Source organism: Oryzias melastigma, linkage group LG14 (assembly GCF_002922805.2).
Source record: "Oryzias melastigma strain HK-1 linkage group LG14, ASM292280v2, whole genome shotgun sequence".
Classification (NCBI taxonomy): domain Eukaryota; kingdom Metazoa; phylum Chordata; class Actinopteri; order Beloniformes; family Adrianichthyidae; genus Oryzias; species Oryzias melastigma.
The window spans coordinates 14,818,819-14,831,217 of NC_050525.1; the positions used below are offsets into that span (position 1 = coordinate 14,818,819).

At 42.6% G+C, this 12,399-nt stretch overlaps 1 protein-coding gene across 1 annotated transcript in view; it reads left to right on the plus strand.

Moving 5' to 3' along the window:
- The window catches only part of LOC112143041 (dapper 1-A), an 11,842-nt gene extending 1,282 nt beyond the window's left edge, over positions 1 to 10,560 (plus strand). The window contains exons 2-3 of the mRNA XM_024266777.2: positions 1,141 to 1,267; positions 8,476 to 10,560. Of these exons, the coding sequence (XP_024122545.1) occupies positions 1,141 to 1,267; positions 8,476 to 10,025 (1,677 nt within the window). The 3' untranslated portion in view covers positions 10,026 to 10,560. The remainder of the gene's footprint in view (positions 1 to 1,140; positions 1,268 to 8,475) is intronic.
- The last annotated feature ends 1,839 nt before the right edge of the window (positions 10,561 to 12,399 follow it).

The window sequence follows — 12,399 nt, forward strand, 5'->3', positions numbered from 1 at the left end:
CCCTTTGATCCCCCTGTAGTTCCAGCCCTGTTGATGGATGGATGGGTGAATTTAATTCTTGAAAAATAAAAAAATCTGTCTCGTTTAAATCATTTTTTAAATAGATACAATTGATCTTACATTTTATATCTTTTTTTTTAATATAAAAAACAAACTCCTAAACTTATAAACGTTGCTGAGATTTCTGCAGAAGTCAAACTGAGGTGTTGATTTGACTGTAAAGCTCCGGCAGGAAAACCAGATCACGTCTGAAGTGGCCGTTGACAAAATCAACCTTTTGTTGGAAGACAGGAAACGAAGGACTTTGGATGATTTAAAGCTGTAGAGGATCATTAGAGTGAAGTGTAGCTGCAGAGTCTGAGGCTCTCTGCAGCTTCAACGCCTCACTTCTGTACATGAAAATGCCAACATATTGACATGCTAAGAATGCATGCTAAAAGACAGGATATTTCTAGAAAAGGAGAGGTTTCTGAATTCTCTAGGACTTCTGCATTTTTCATCCATTACTCAAAGTGCAGGAGGAGTTGTTTGACAGTTTAAAGAAAAAAACAGCAATTTTGTCTCATTTCAGTCACTCATTCACTTTTCCCAAATGCATGCCTTCCTGCAAATGTAGCCATTTACAAAGAAGAAAACAGACCTTCCAACAGCATAAGATGTAGAAGAAGCAAAACAAAGATTTATTTTGTTTGTTTTCTTAGTGTAATTCAAGTCTCATGCAGGAATTCTAAATTTCTTTGTAAGATAAAAACCAAATGGTGCTCATGGTACCAGTTTGAGAGGTGAAGAGTTCTACTTTTAATTCAAAATCTTTTTTATTCTTTTAATTAACTAACTAAAATAAAACTTTTCTAATACACTGATGCTAAAATTCAACAAACTACGTAATACAGAACTAAAGAAGTGGTTTCAAATGGCAGGTTCACTTAAAAAAAATCTAAATAAACTAACATTTACATCATGAAACAAAGATTTAATTTGCCTACTAGCTTATTTTAGTTCGACCTTTGTTATATTGATGTCCTTTAAAATGATCGTTCACGCTAAAAGGGCTGTAAGACACACCGGTTTCTCCTGATGGAGAAACAGACTGCTGTGGTGACTGTGTTTAACATTGTTCTGTTGTTCCTCCTGTTTTAGAGTCGTCTGCAGGGCACCCACGCTGACTCCAGGTCGTCTTTAGAGGAGCAGGTGGCAGACCTGAAGATCAACTCTGAGGTCAAGTTGGTCGATTCAGATAAAGTGGAGGATAAGCCCTTCACTTCAGGTAAATGAATCTACTCTACCAATAAAAAATGACTTAAGGAGGCCGGCCCTTGAGGCCTGCAGTTTGAAACCCCTGATCTAAGGCCATATGCTTTATTTACCACATGTGGTGCATTCAAGAACGTGCTGTATGCACTTTTATGAACACACATTCAGCTGTTCACACCAAACACGTAGCGGCAGGGAAGAGGATTCTTCTTTTTTTGGGTTTTACTGATGTTCGTCTGCCTCCTACAATGGTCACAGCAGAGCAAATCTTGCTCCAGGTATTTTTGTTTTCAAAGCTCTGTTTCTATAAATGTCTTAGAATCATATTAATCTGACCGGGCACAAATAATAATAATAATAATAATACATTTTATTTATATGGCGCCTTTCTTGGCACTCAAGGTCGCCTCACAGTACATAAAAGCTTAAAAACACAACAATAGCATAAAAACAAACAGCTAAAAAAAAAACACAACAGTAAATCAACAGTTAAAATTACAGGAAAGTGTCAGGTATTGAATGCAGTCCGAGAGAGGTAAGTTTTCAGGTGTTTGGAGAATTGGGAGAGTGAGTCCATATTTTGTAGATCAGAGGGGAGGGAGTTCCAGCTGTAGGACGGGTGTAATATGCTGAATGGAGGGGGTTTGGGTTATTATCCGAGCAGCTGAGTTCTGGACCAGTTGAAGCTTACGGAGGGTTTTCTGAGGAAGTCCAGAGAGAAGGGAGTTACAGTAGTCGATCCGGGAGGTGACGAGACTGTGGACCAGGGCAGCTGTGGAGTGAGGGGTGAGAGAGGGACGGAGACGACGGATGTTGCAGAGATGAAAGTAAGCGGTCCGGGTGATGTGGTTGATGTGGGCAGAGAAGGACAGAGTGCTGTCAAGGATGACACCCAGACTCTTAACCTGAGGGGAAGGGGATATGGAGGAGTTGTCGAGGGAGAGAGACAAATTACAGTTTTTACTGAGGATGGATTTTGTGCCAACAATGAGAAGTTCAGTCTTATTGTAGTTTAATTTAAGAAAGTTTGCTGTGAACCAGGACTTGACTTCATGTAAACATTCGGATAGGGAGGAAGGTGGAAAAGTGGAGCCAGGTTTGGAGGAGATGTAGAGCTGGGTGTCATCCGCGTAGCAATGAAACTGGACGTTGTGCTTCCGAAAAATGTAACCGAGGGGGAGAAGGTAGATGATGAAGAGCAGGGGCCCCAGGACAGAGCCCTGGGGCACACCTGTGGTGACGGGGGCCACGGGAGAGGTGAATGATTTTAACTGGATGAACTGGGTGCGACCGGAGAGATAGGAATGGAACCAGCTGAGGGGTAGGTTGGTGATGCCAATATTAGAAAGTCTGTCCAGAAGGATGGGGTGGGAGATGGTGTCAAACGCCGCACTCAGATCTAGCAGGAGGAGGATGGAGATTGAACCGGCGTCTGCAGCAAGGAGGAGGTCATTGGTGATCTTGAGGAGGGCTGTTTCTGTACTGTGGAGGGGACGGAAACCAGACTGGAGCTGTTCATATAAATTGTTGCTGGAGAGATGAGCACGGAGTTGGTTGGCAACAGTTTTTTCCAGAATTTTTGAGATGAATGGGATGTTTGATATTGGGCAGAAATTATTGAGGTTGGAGGGGTCTGAACCAGGTTTTTTAAGTATGGGGGTGACGAGTGCTGATTTGAGAGTAGAGGGGACAGTTCCAGTCTTAAGTGAAGCGTGAATGATGCTGGTGATGAGCGGGGACAGAGAAGGGAGAGCAGCCTTGACCAGAGCAGTGGGTATAGGATCAAGCTGACAGGAGGAGGTGTTGGATTTGTTAATAAGTTCAGTAATTTGATTGACTGACGGGAGGTTAAAATCAGAAAATAAGTGTGGTGGGGGAGTCAGAGCAGCAGGGATTGTATTTTGGGTTAAGGAAGGCTGAAGTTGCTGGTGGATTTGCTCAATTTTGGATGTGAAGAATGATGCCAAGGTGTTACAAAAATCTAGGGAGTACAGGTGGGGGGGGGAGTGAATTTGGACACGTTGTTGTTTTGGAGAGGAGAGAGAAAAGGGCTTTTGTGTTTCCTACTGAGGAGTTTACTAGACCGGAAAAATAAGTGATTTTTGCTTTGGAGATGGAGTCATTGTAATGAGAAATATGGTTGGTGTACATTTGCTTATAGACAGTTAGACCGGTTTTTTTGTATAATCTCTCCAGTTGTCGTCCTTTGGCTTTCAGTTGTCTGAGATTTGAGGTGTACCAGGGTGCAGAATTGGGGAATGTGATGGACTTGGATTTGAGTGGAGCAAGACTGTCCAGGAGATCTTGGAGGTTACAGTTGTAATATGACAGTAGTTCATCTGGAGTGGAGAGACTGTCAGTGGGGGGGAGGGTGTTGATAAGTGAGGATAAATTGTCCAGGTTGATGTCCTTAATATTCCGGAAGGTGATAGTACGTGGAAGTTTGGATTTGGAGAGAGAGAGGTTGACTTTAAAGGATAATAGCATGTGATCTGAGGAGGGGAAAATATCCGGTTTACAGTCCAGAGGGGAAACACCTGAATAGCAGAGAAGGTCCAGAGCATGTCCATTTTTATGGGTGGGGAAGTTGACGTGTTGATGAAGACCAAAGCTGTCCAGGCAGGATGTGAAATCTTTAGTGAGGGAGTTGCTGACACAGTCCAAGTGGATATTAAAATCCCCCAGAATTATTAAATTAGGTGACAGTGTGGAGAGGTGAGTTAAAAATCAGAAAAATCCGTCATAAAATCCTTATTTGGTTTTGGGGGCCGGTAGATGGTGGCAACGACAGTTGGCGTTGATCCAGATATCTGGCATACAGTTGCCTCAAATGATTGACAGGTGGGGACAGTCACGGGCGCAACCCTCCAGTTCTCACGGAAGATCATAGCAAGCCCCCCCCCCTGCGCCCTGAGACGCGGGGGTGCGTAATGTAAACGTACCCCGGAGGAGTCGCGTCGTTTATGGAGGTGAAGTCATTCGGCTGCTGCCAGGTTTCTGTTAAACACATGAAGTCCAAGTGTTGATCGATGAGGAGATCTCTGATGAGGTGTCCCTTGCTCGTGAGCGAGCGGACGTTGAGGAGACCGAAGTTGGCGGTGGTGCTGGAGAGCTTTGCAGCAGCGTTGTTGTTAGCCGCCGGGGCCAGACGAGCTAGCGCGCTGGAGTCTGCGCGGCGGCGGGAGTTCCTCAGAGGATGCCGTGTAGAGGACCAGAAAGACCGGATTGAGTTGGAGGTACCATCCTGCAGGATCCGTCGGGAGCCGCGGTGAATGTATCTCCGGCGGGGCTGATACAGGATGTCCGGGTGCTGGAGTAACGCTGGCGGAGGAGCATCAAGTGGAGTCGGGCGGAGTTTGGCGAAGTCGAGGGCAGAGTACTGGAGGAGAGCTGTCAGTGGAAGCTTGACCAGAGACAGGATGGTCCAGGCGAGTAAAATCCACACCGAGTTGATCCACATAGTTGCAGACGTGAGGGGAACCGAGCAGGCAGGCTAGCTCACACTCACGACTGAATGTTGGTCTGAACCAGACGTGATCAGATCAAGGTGACAGACCACAAGTTGGTGGAAAAAGTGGTAACAAAAATAATCCACGACTTGGCCACAAAAAGGTCCACTGTCATTATTTTAAATTGGCTTAATTACAGTCCAGTGGAGCAGCGGCAGCCAGAGACGCGCCAGCGTTCACCCACACCGGAAGTAGAATTTACCATTTCAAATCACAATCATTTCGCCGTATGAAAATCCCATCTGGGGACTAATGCGGCAAATTAGCTCTTGTTGAAAGCATCATGATAAGGACATGGGACTGCTGCTCTGCTGTATGCCTATGTTTTTATATCCGTCTCTACTAAATAAATAAATTCAAATTCCATTAATCTTTTCTTCGTGATCATGTTTACAACAATTGGTACGTTTTGAAGCGGACGCTACTAACACGTCACTACCAAATCTGAGTTCCTGATTGGTCACATTTCTGCGTTGCTGCGATTAAGTATGAAAAGGTTCAACTCTTGACCGGACTCAAAAACTTGTGTAGCAACATCTGAGCACAAACTTGTGGTCTACGTGGGTTTGCATTGACATTTTATCAAAGGTGGCTGCTCAAACATGAGTCAACCTGTAGTCAAACCCACCCATACAGGGGGTTAACCCGTACGCCTTTGGGTTCCCTGTGAAAGGTCACTGAGGGGAGTAGCCACATCTTAAGAAGAGCGTATGTCTTTTAGTTTCCTTGAGGCTTGTGCGATCGGCAAATGTGTCAAAGTCAAGGCCCAGGGGCCGGATCCGGCCCTCCAGATAATTTTATTTCATTGTTATTAATGGCCCGATGTTATCTTGCGCTTATTTCTAATTTTTATAATTATGACAAAATATATTTTTATAGAGAGTAAATTATTAAAAGTTATTTAAGGTTTAAATTGATTTATTCTGGAATAATATTCCTGCCTTTTTATTATTCATTTTGTTAAAAAGTTACAGTTTAAAAGTTTTGAAAATGGGCATTCTGCTAGTTTTTTGGACTATTTTAGCATTTACTAAGACTTTTTAGGCTGTTTTGGAGTTTAGCTAATATTTTAGCTACATGCTAGCTGTTTTGGCTAATTTAGGCTTTTTTTTTGTTTGTTTTTTAGGCTGTTTTTGAGTTAGGCTAATATTTCTACGCTAGCTGTTTTGGCTAATTTAGGATTTTTCAGTTTTTAGGGTATTTTGAAGTTTAGCTATTTTTCAGCTACATGCTAGCTGTTTTGGCTAACCTTTTTTTTGTTTGTTTTTTACACTTATTTGGCATTTAACTAATATTTTATAGGTTGTCAGATGCAGCGTTTTTAGCTATCAGCTCTAGCATCTTCAGCGGCCAAATTCAGCTTACAGCATTCACACTAGCATTATCACATAATGCTATATATGTAGTTCATCATGATGTTAAAAAGTTACAGTTTTAAAGTTTTAAAACTTTAGTTTTAGTGTGTTCAATAAATGTTTATCCTTTTTGGCCCGCGACCTAAGGTGTGTTTTGGATTTGCCCCCTTGTGTGCTTGAGTTTGACACTCCTGCCTCAAGGGCATCATGAAAATGGAACGTACAATTGTCAAGCATGTGGTAAGCGTATCATGAAAGTTTTGATGTTGTGGCACAGTGGCCTCACACCACCCTAACAAATTCTTTGCACAGTGCACGGTGTTCGGGGGTTCAAAAACTAATAAAACCTGCATGACACGCCTGTGTCATCCTTACATGTCGTTTGAGTGTTCGCTAGGACCTATCGACCGCAGCAGAGAAAAATATGTATGAACATTTTCCACAGGTTCACCGATCGTTCCTTGACCTTGATATCTCATCAACCACAGGTTTTCCCATTGTTTGCCCGAGGACAGTCTATCCACCCATAAGGACAGTTGTAACTAAAGCACAAGAGGTTGAAGAATGTTGTTGGTGTCTGTTTACATGTGGTTTTAACAGCAGGGGAAGACGTTACAGTAGAGAAACAGCACGAGATGGAAACAACGGAGTGATCATTACAACAGCTGTTAAATAATGAGCAACAGTTTGTGCAGATGGTTGTTGGCTTTACACACCAAATTAGTCCAAGAGAAAGAAGGAAACAGTATTTAAAGTGTTATGAAAAACACATGCTGTGTTACTGTTCACTCTGAACTGTTGCTGATACCAGCGGATGTACTTATAGTTGGAAGAACTTTGGTCCGGAGTGTGGAAGCAATGCCAATTCTTGCAAATTTTGCTACAGGCTTTTTTTCACAGCTCTATTCTTATATATGATAGACTTGGTGTTTAGGACGAAGAGGCTGAGAGGTTAGGATCCATATGCAAACGGTTTAATGGAACAGAACAAGGGCAAGACATAGACTGTGTCAAAAAGGCAGGCAATGGACAAAAACACAGAGGCAAGGCAGAGGAAGGAACAAAACAAGCGTGGGTCAGAAACGCGGAGGATCAAACTAGGGAAAACCTGCTCAGACTGACGGGTAAACACGATCACGACTTCACACTGAAGTTGAGGCTGGAGTGGGTATAAATGCTGGTGGTTCTGATGAGGATGATGATGATCGGCTGTGCATGGAGTAGACTGAAGCGGTGGCTGATGGGAGTTGCTGAAGATGTTTAGTACTCAGGAGAGGGGTCCCTTTGGTGGTCGGAAGAGGACATGGATGAGTGAGTCCTGACAGTGTCCAACCATCCATCCACTTTCTAAACCACTTTGTCTTTTTCGAGGTCTACTGGAGTCTAACCTGGCTACTTCTGCACAAAGACAGGATATACCCTGGACAAGTTGCCAGTTTGTCACAGGGCCATAATCACACACCTTCACGAAATTTAGAGTAACCAATTAACCTACGAAGCATGTTTTTGATGGTGGGAGGAAACTGGAGTCTCCATAGAAAACATACAAACTCCAGACAGAAAAGTCCCAAGTTGATGGTTCTGTTTCATGTCCCTAGCCGGGACTTGAACGAGGGGCCTTCTTGCTGTGAGGCAAGTGCGCTAACCACTACGCCAACGTGCAGCCGACTTGGTGTCAAATTATTAATTTCGCCTTTGTGATGAATTTTAAAAGTTGGCCCTTCTGTAAATGAAAAAGTCTCTATCAATACGTCTCTACTTAATCCAAGTCCCTGTTTGATCAAAGTTCAACTGGTTTAACTTTCAACGCACATTCAATGGCTGCACATGTTTGTACGTTAAGCCCAAAAACTGACTTTAAAATTTGCATAGTTGCACAGTTCTCTGTTTGCATTGCTGAGTGAGCACAAAAGTTTTGTATGCAGAAGCACGAACACACTCGCATTTACTTAGATTTTTCATTGGAAGGGGTTGCTTCACTTCGAATTGCCGAAGCCGATGTGAACATAGCATCAGAGGCTTTAAGCAAGATGGTAATAATATAAAAGTTTAAGAGCATAAACACTCAGTATGAAAGTTTTCTTTATTGTGGTTGGCAGAAATTCATGTTGGAAGTTATCCAGATCCTGGAAAGGGAAGAGTGACACAAAGCCCGGACAAATACAGACCAGGTATTACTGGAAAAGTAAAATAAGGTCTCCTCATCTGGTTCTTAAATTTTGTTATTTCCTAGGTATTTATTAAGTGGCTTTATTGTCTTTTTGTTGTCACGGAACCTGATTTATGACTTTAGTTATTTTATAATTCTCATAAATGGAAAAATGCTGGTAATTTTCCTCATGTTTTCTGCTTCTCAGGTGACGTTGAGCCACACAGATGTCCTGAACCAGATCACCACCTCGTCCTCCCGTGTTCTCTCTCAACCCCGCAGAAAAGCCGGATGACAAAGAGGGAAAAAATACTTCTGTCAGAGCCAGCAAGACAACCCACGGTTTCTGAGGATACGATACACGAACCCAGTCGCCAGAGTTATGAGCAGCCCCCCAAAACAGAGACTTTTGGGCTTATCCAGGGCCAGGCTCCTCCCATGAGGTCCTCTAAACCCCGCACCAGCCTGACAAATGAAGCTAGAGTGGTCAGTGTGTTGAAACAAACTAGCTTGTGCTGCAAAGATGAGTCATCAAGAAAGGTTTCCCTGAAAGAGACATCTCAGTGCTCGGAGAAAGCATTTCTCCAGGGTACCCTGCTGCTGGATCAGGCACACCATCAAAGGATGGGATGTCCAGAAGAGGCATCGTCAACTGATCACCAGCTAAACGTCTTGCATCAGCCGGGGTTTTGTCATAAACCTAGACAAGCTTCGATTATAAACACCCCTAAATCTGTCTCACTTGACCATCCAAACAGTAGAGGATTGCACACACCCCAGCATTCAAGCAAGATGGATTCACCCCAACATTTCAAGGACTACCCATCCCCTCCGGCTCTGACGAGAGTTCATGAGAGATCCCCTCTGGAGGAGCAGCTGGTCAATGCAGAATATGTTCCAGCTCATCCCTGTCAGAATTCCTCCCGAGCACATCACGTCTTGAGCCTTCACAAGGATACAGAAGTCTCCAAAATCAACCAAAGCGCCCATTCCTTAGACTCATGCCTCCATCAGGAACTGCATTCTGACCCGCCGCACGTCCAACACTCCAAGTCCAACGTGAGCCCAAAGAAATGCCGATCAAATGAAGACAGAAGTAGTTTCGGCAAGAAAGTAGTCAAGAAGGCATCTAGATCCCAGGTACAGAGCAACCCTCAAAGAGTTTCTGATCGCAAGAGCAGCTCCGTAGACAGAGACGGTGGACGAAGCGGAAGCTTTGGAAAGGGAAATCGCAATTCTCAATCCAGGATCAAGAGACAGCAGCAGAGTGGATACAAGCGCTGCCAGTCGACCCAGGAGCTCAGCCAAGACGAGGCTGATCACGCCGCCGTCCCGCAACCCGTGCAAAAGCCTGTACCATCAAACCAAAGGGACCATTTCGTGAGGCGTGTGCGAAAATCCCGGCCCACACACGCATCAGTGACGTACTACCAGTACTCCTACCACCACCAGGCTCTGGAGTGTCGGTTTGAGAAGGACAAAGGGTTGTGTCAGACAAACGAGGACGAGTCTGAGTCTTCGGCCAGTGAGCCGGACCCAACAGAGTCCAGCTCCTTATCAAGTGACTCAGATGAAAGCGGGGGGTTGGTTTGGCCCCAGCAACTTTCTCCCCAACCCTCCCCCGCGATGCCTCCTGCCCCCTCCCCTGGAGCACCTCTGCAGCCCAAAGCATTTGTAAAAATCAAAGCCTCCCACGCTTTGAAGAAGAAGATCTTGCGCTTCCGCACTGGTTCACTCAAAGTAATGACCACTGTATGAAGGCTTAGACCTACAATGTACAATAACAAAGACATTAGCAGTCATCCACTATAGCTTATTGGTTGGTTGTTTTGAGTTAGTCTTAGCTAATGAGGTGTCAAAAGACCAATACTATTAAACTGACACACATATAATTTCTAATTTTGTCAAAGCAGGATTAATGTTCTTATATCTGCCTTCTAACTTGGCTTTAGCACTAAACTTTCCAATTGTTGTATCGTTTGTATCTGCAAAAACTCTTGAGTCCACCATTTTCAAATGTAATTGGGTAGTTTACTTGTTCTAATCCTTCTCCTTTTGGGAGAAGAAATTGGGAAATATATTATATTTGTTCATATTGCTCAGAGTGATGAGCACAATTTCTTCACTGATAATGAACTAATTTCTGTTTATTTATTAAGTGCCAATTCAAACCATTTAAATACGTGTAATCTGTTTTAGTCTGGATGAAACCTGTAAGTCTAAAACATTGTTTCCACTGAGTGGTCCGGTTCGGTATTTTGAGTGTTTCCATTAGGAGCGGGTATTGATTATAATATCCAGAAACAATTCGATTCGATTCACAAGAGCCTGAACCGATTCGATTCTGATTTTGTTTTTTTCTTTCGATTCTTCAATTTAATTCAAATTTGAGTTTACACATTTATGCACATTTGTTTAAAAATGCATTAATAATCTACTATATGATTTGAAGATATTTATATTAATCTGATACAGTTCACATACTGTAAATGTATTAGTGAAATAATAAGATTGTTAATAGCATACAGTGTTACATGGATTCTCAAAAGGAGAAGTTCAAACAAAAATGTTCAGATCATGAACATTGTAAACATTGTTCTGCTTCTCCTGGAGAGCGTTTCAGTTTGGCCACTAGGTGGCGATGGTGCTATAACATTACACCTTATTCCAGAAGAAGACCGTATGAGGAAAAAAAACGTGTTTTAGACCATAAATTGTTTCTTTTAAAAATATTTCCATAAAAGAGTTTGGAAAATTCATGACTATGTTTAGGTCGACTGAGTGTTAGCATTAGCCGTCCTATGGGAAATTCCATAAAACGTTAGCATCAAGCTAGCGGGCTTTAGCTTTATGTGCTAAATTGATTTATATTTTTTATGAATTGATTTTTGATTTTTTAAGCTTATATCGATTCTAATCGATAAATTGATTTTACTAACCCAGCTCTAGTTTCTATTATAAAATGGACCCTTTAAACAGTACTCTTGGGGGGGCCCTCCATAGGTTTTACGTCCCTTGAAAAGTGGAACAGAACAGTTGGGGCGGAGCTGCTTTAGCCACCCACTGATTGGCAGCAAGTGATGACGACATTAGAACACGCCCATACATCACAAATTTAAGCTAGTGTGTCCAATGTTTGTAAGTATTCGGGTTTTTTGTTGTTTCCTGTTTACTCTTTTGGTTACAAGTCTAAAGTACTTGCAAACAACAGCCAGTCCTGGTCTGCATTGAAACTCACAACCTTCTTTGCCATCCTTTGGCAACGGTGTGATAGAGGGGCAGCTAGCGGTACGCTAGCAGTCTACACCACCCGCCAGAATTAACTGGACCGTACTGTACCGGACAGCCCAGTGGAAACGAGACTTAAATTTTCCAGTGCGCTTCACAGTTGGCTAAAAAAAGGCCATTTGAGCACATGAAATGATCATTTCCTGGATGGGTATCAGTGGTATTAGTGCTGTGATGGGCTTAAAGGAATGAGCCTATCCCCCTAAGAAGTCCTTCATTCACAGCCACAGTTTCTAAATGACTTTTAAGACTCACTTTTATCATCTTTTGATCTATTGTAAAATTGTTCCCCGTGGTCTTTTATTTATGAGTATGTAACCTGTGTCGTTTTCTTGGACACAGTTTCTGCGGAGCTGCAAGAGTTCATTAGAAGTTCGCTTCTGAGTTGTGGGTGAGACCATTGGCGACCCCACCCCCTCTTCCTCTCCCCGTTGCTGTGAGTTCTCTGTTTGATTAGGAAGACTGTGCCGTATTTTTACATTACAAATAAGCTATTTTTAGCTTTGTTCTCTTAGTATGTGTCCTCTATTAGAAAAAATACTTCAAGAACATGTTAAAAACACTAAAAATACTATTTTCATCCAAGTGGGTCTTTAGAAAATAAGATTACAAATACAAGTGGCGTTTCAACCATGGTAGTGATAGAACATACCAGAAGAAGACTGCACTGCATTTTGCAAAATTTACAATGACAATAAAGTTTTTTTAATTTAATTGAAAATACAAGCAGGTTAGTTTAAACATGAAAACTTTTTTTTTACCTAAGTCTATTTTTTTCTGTTTTTAAAACTATTTTTACTGTTGTGTAAGTGCTTTTTTGGAATGTTTTTTTTTTTTTTTTTTT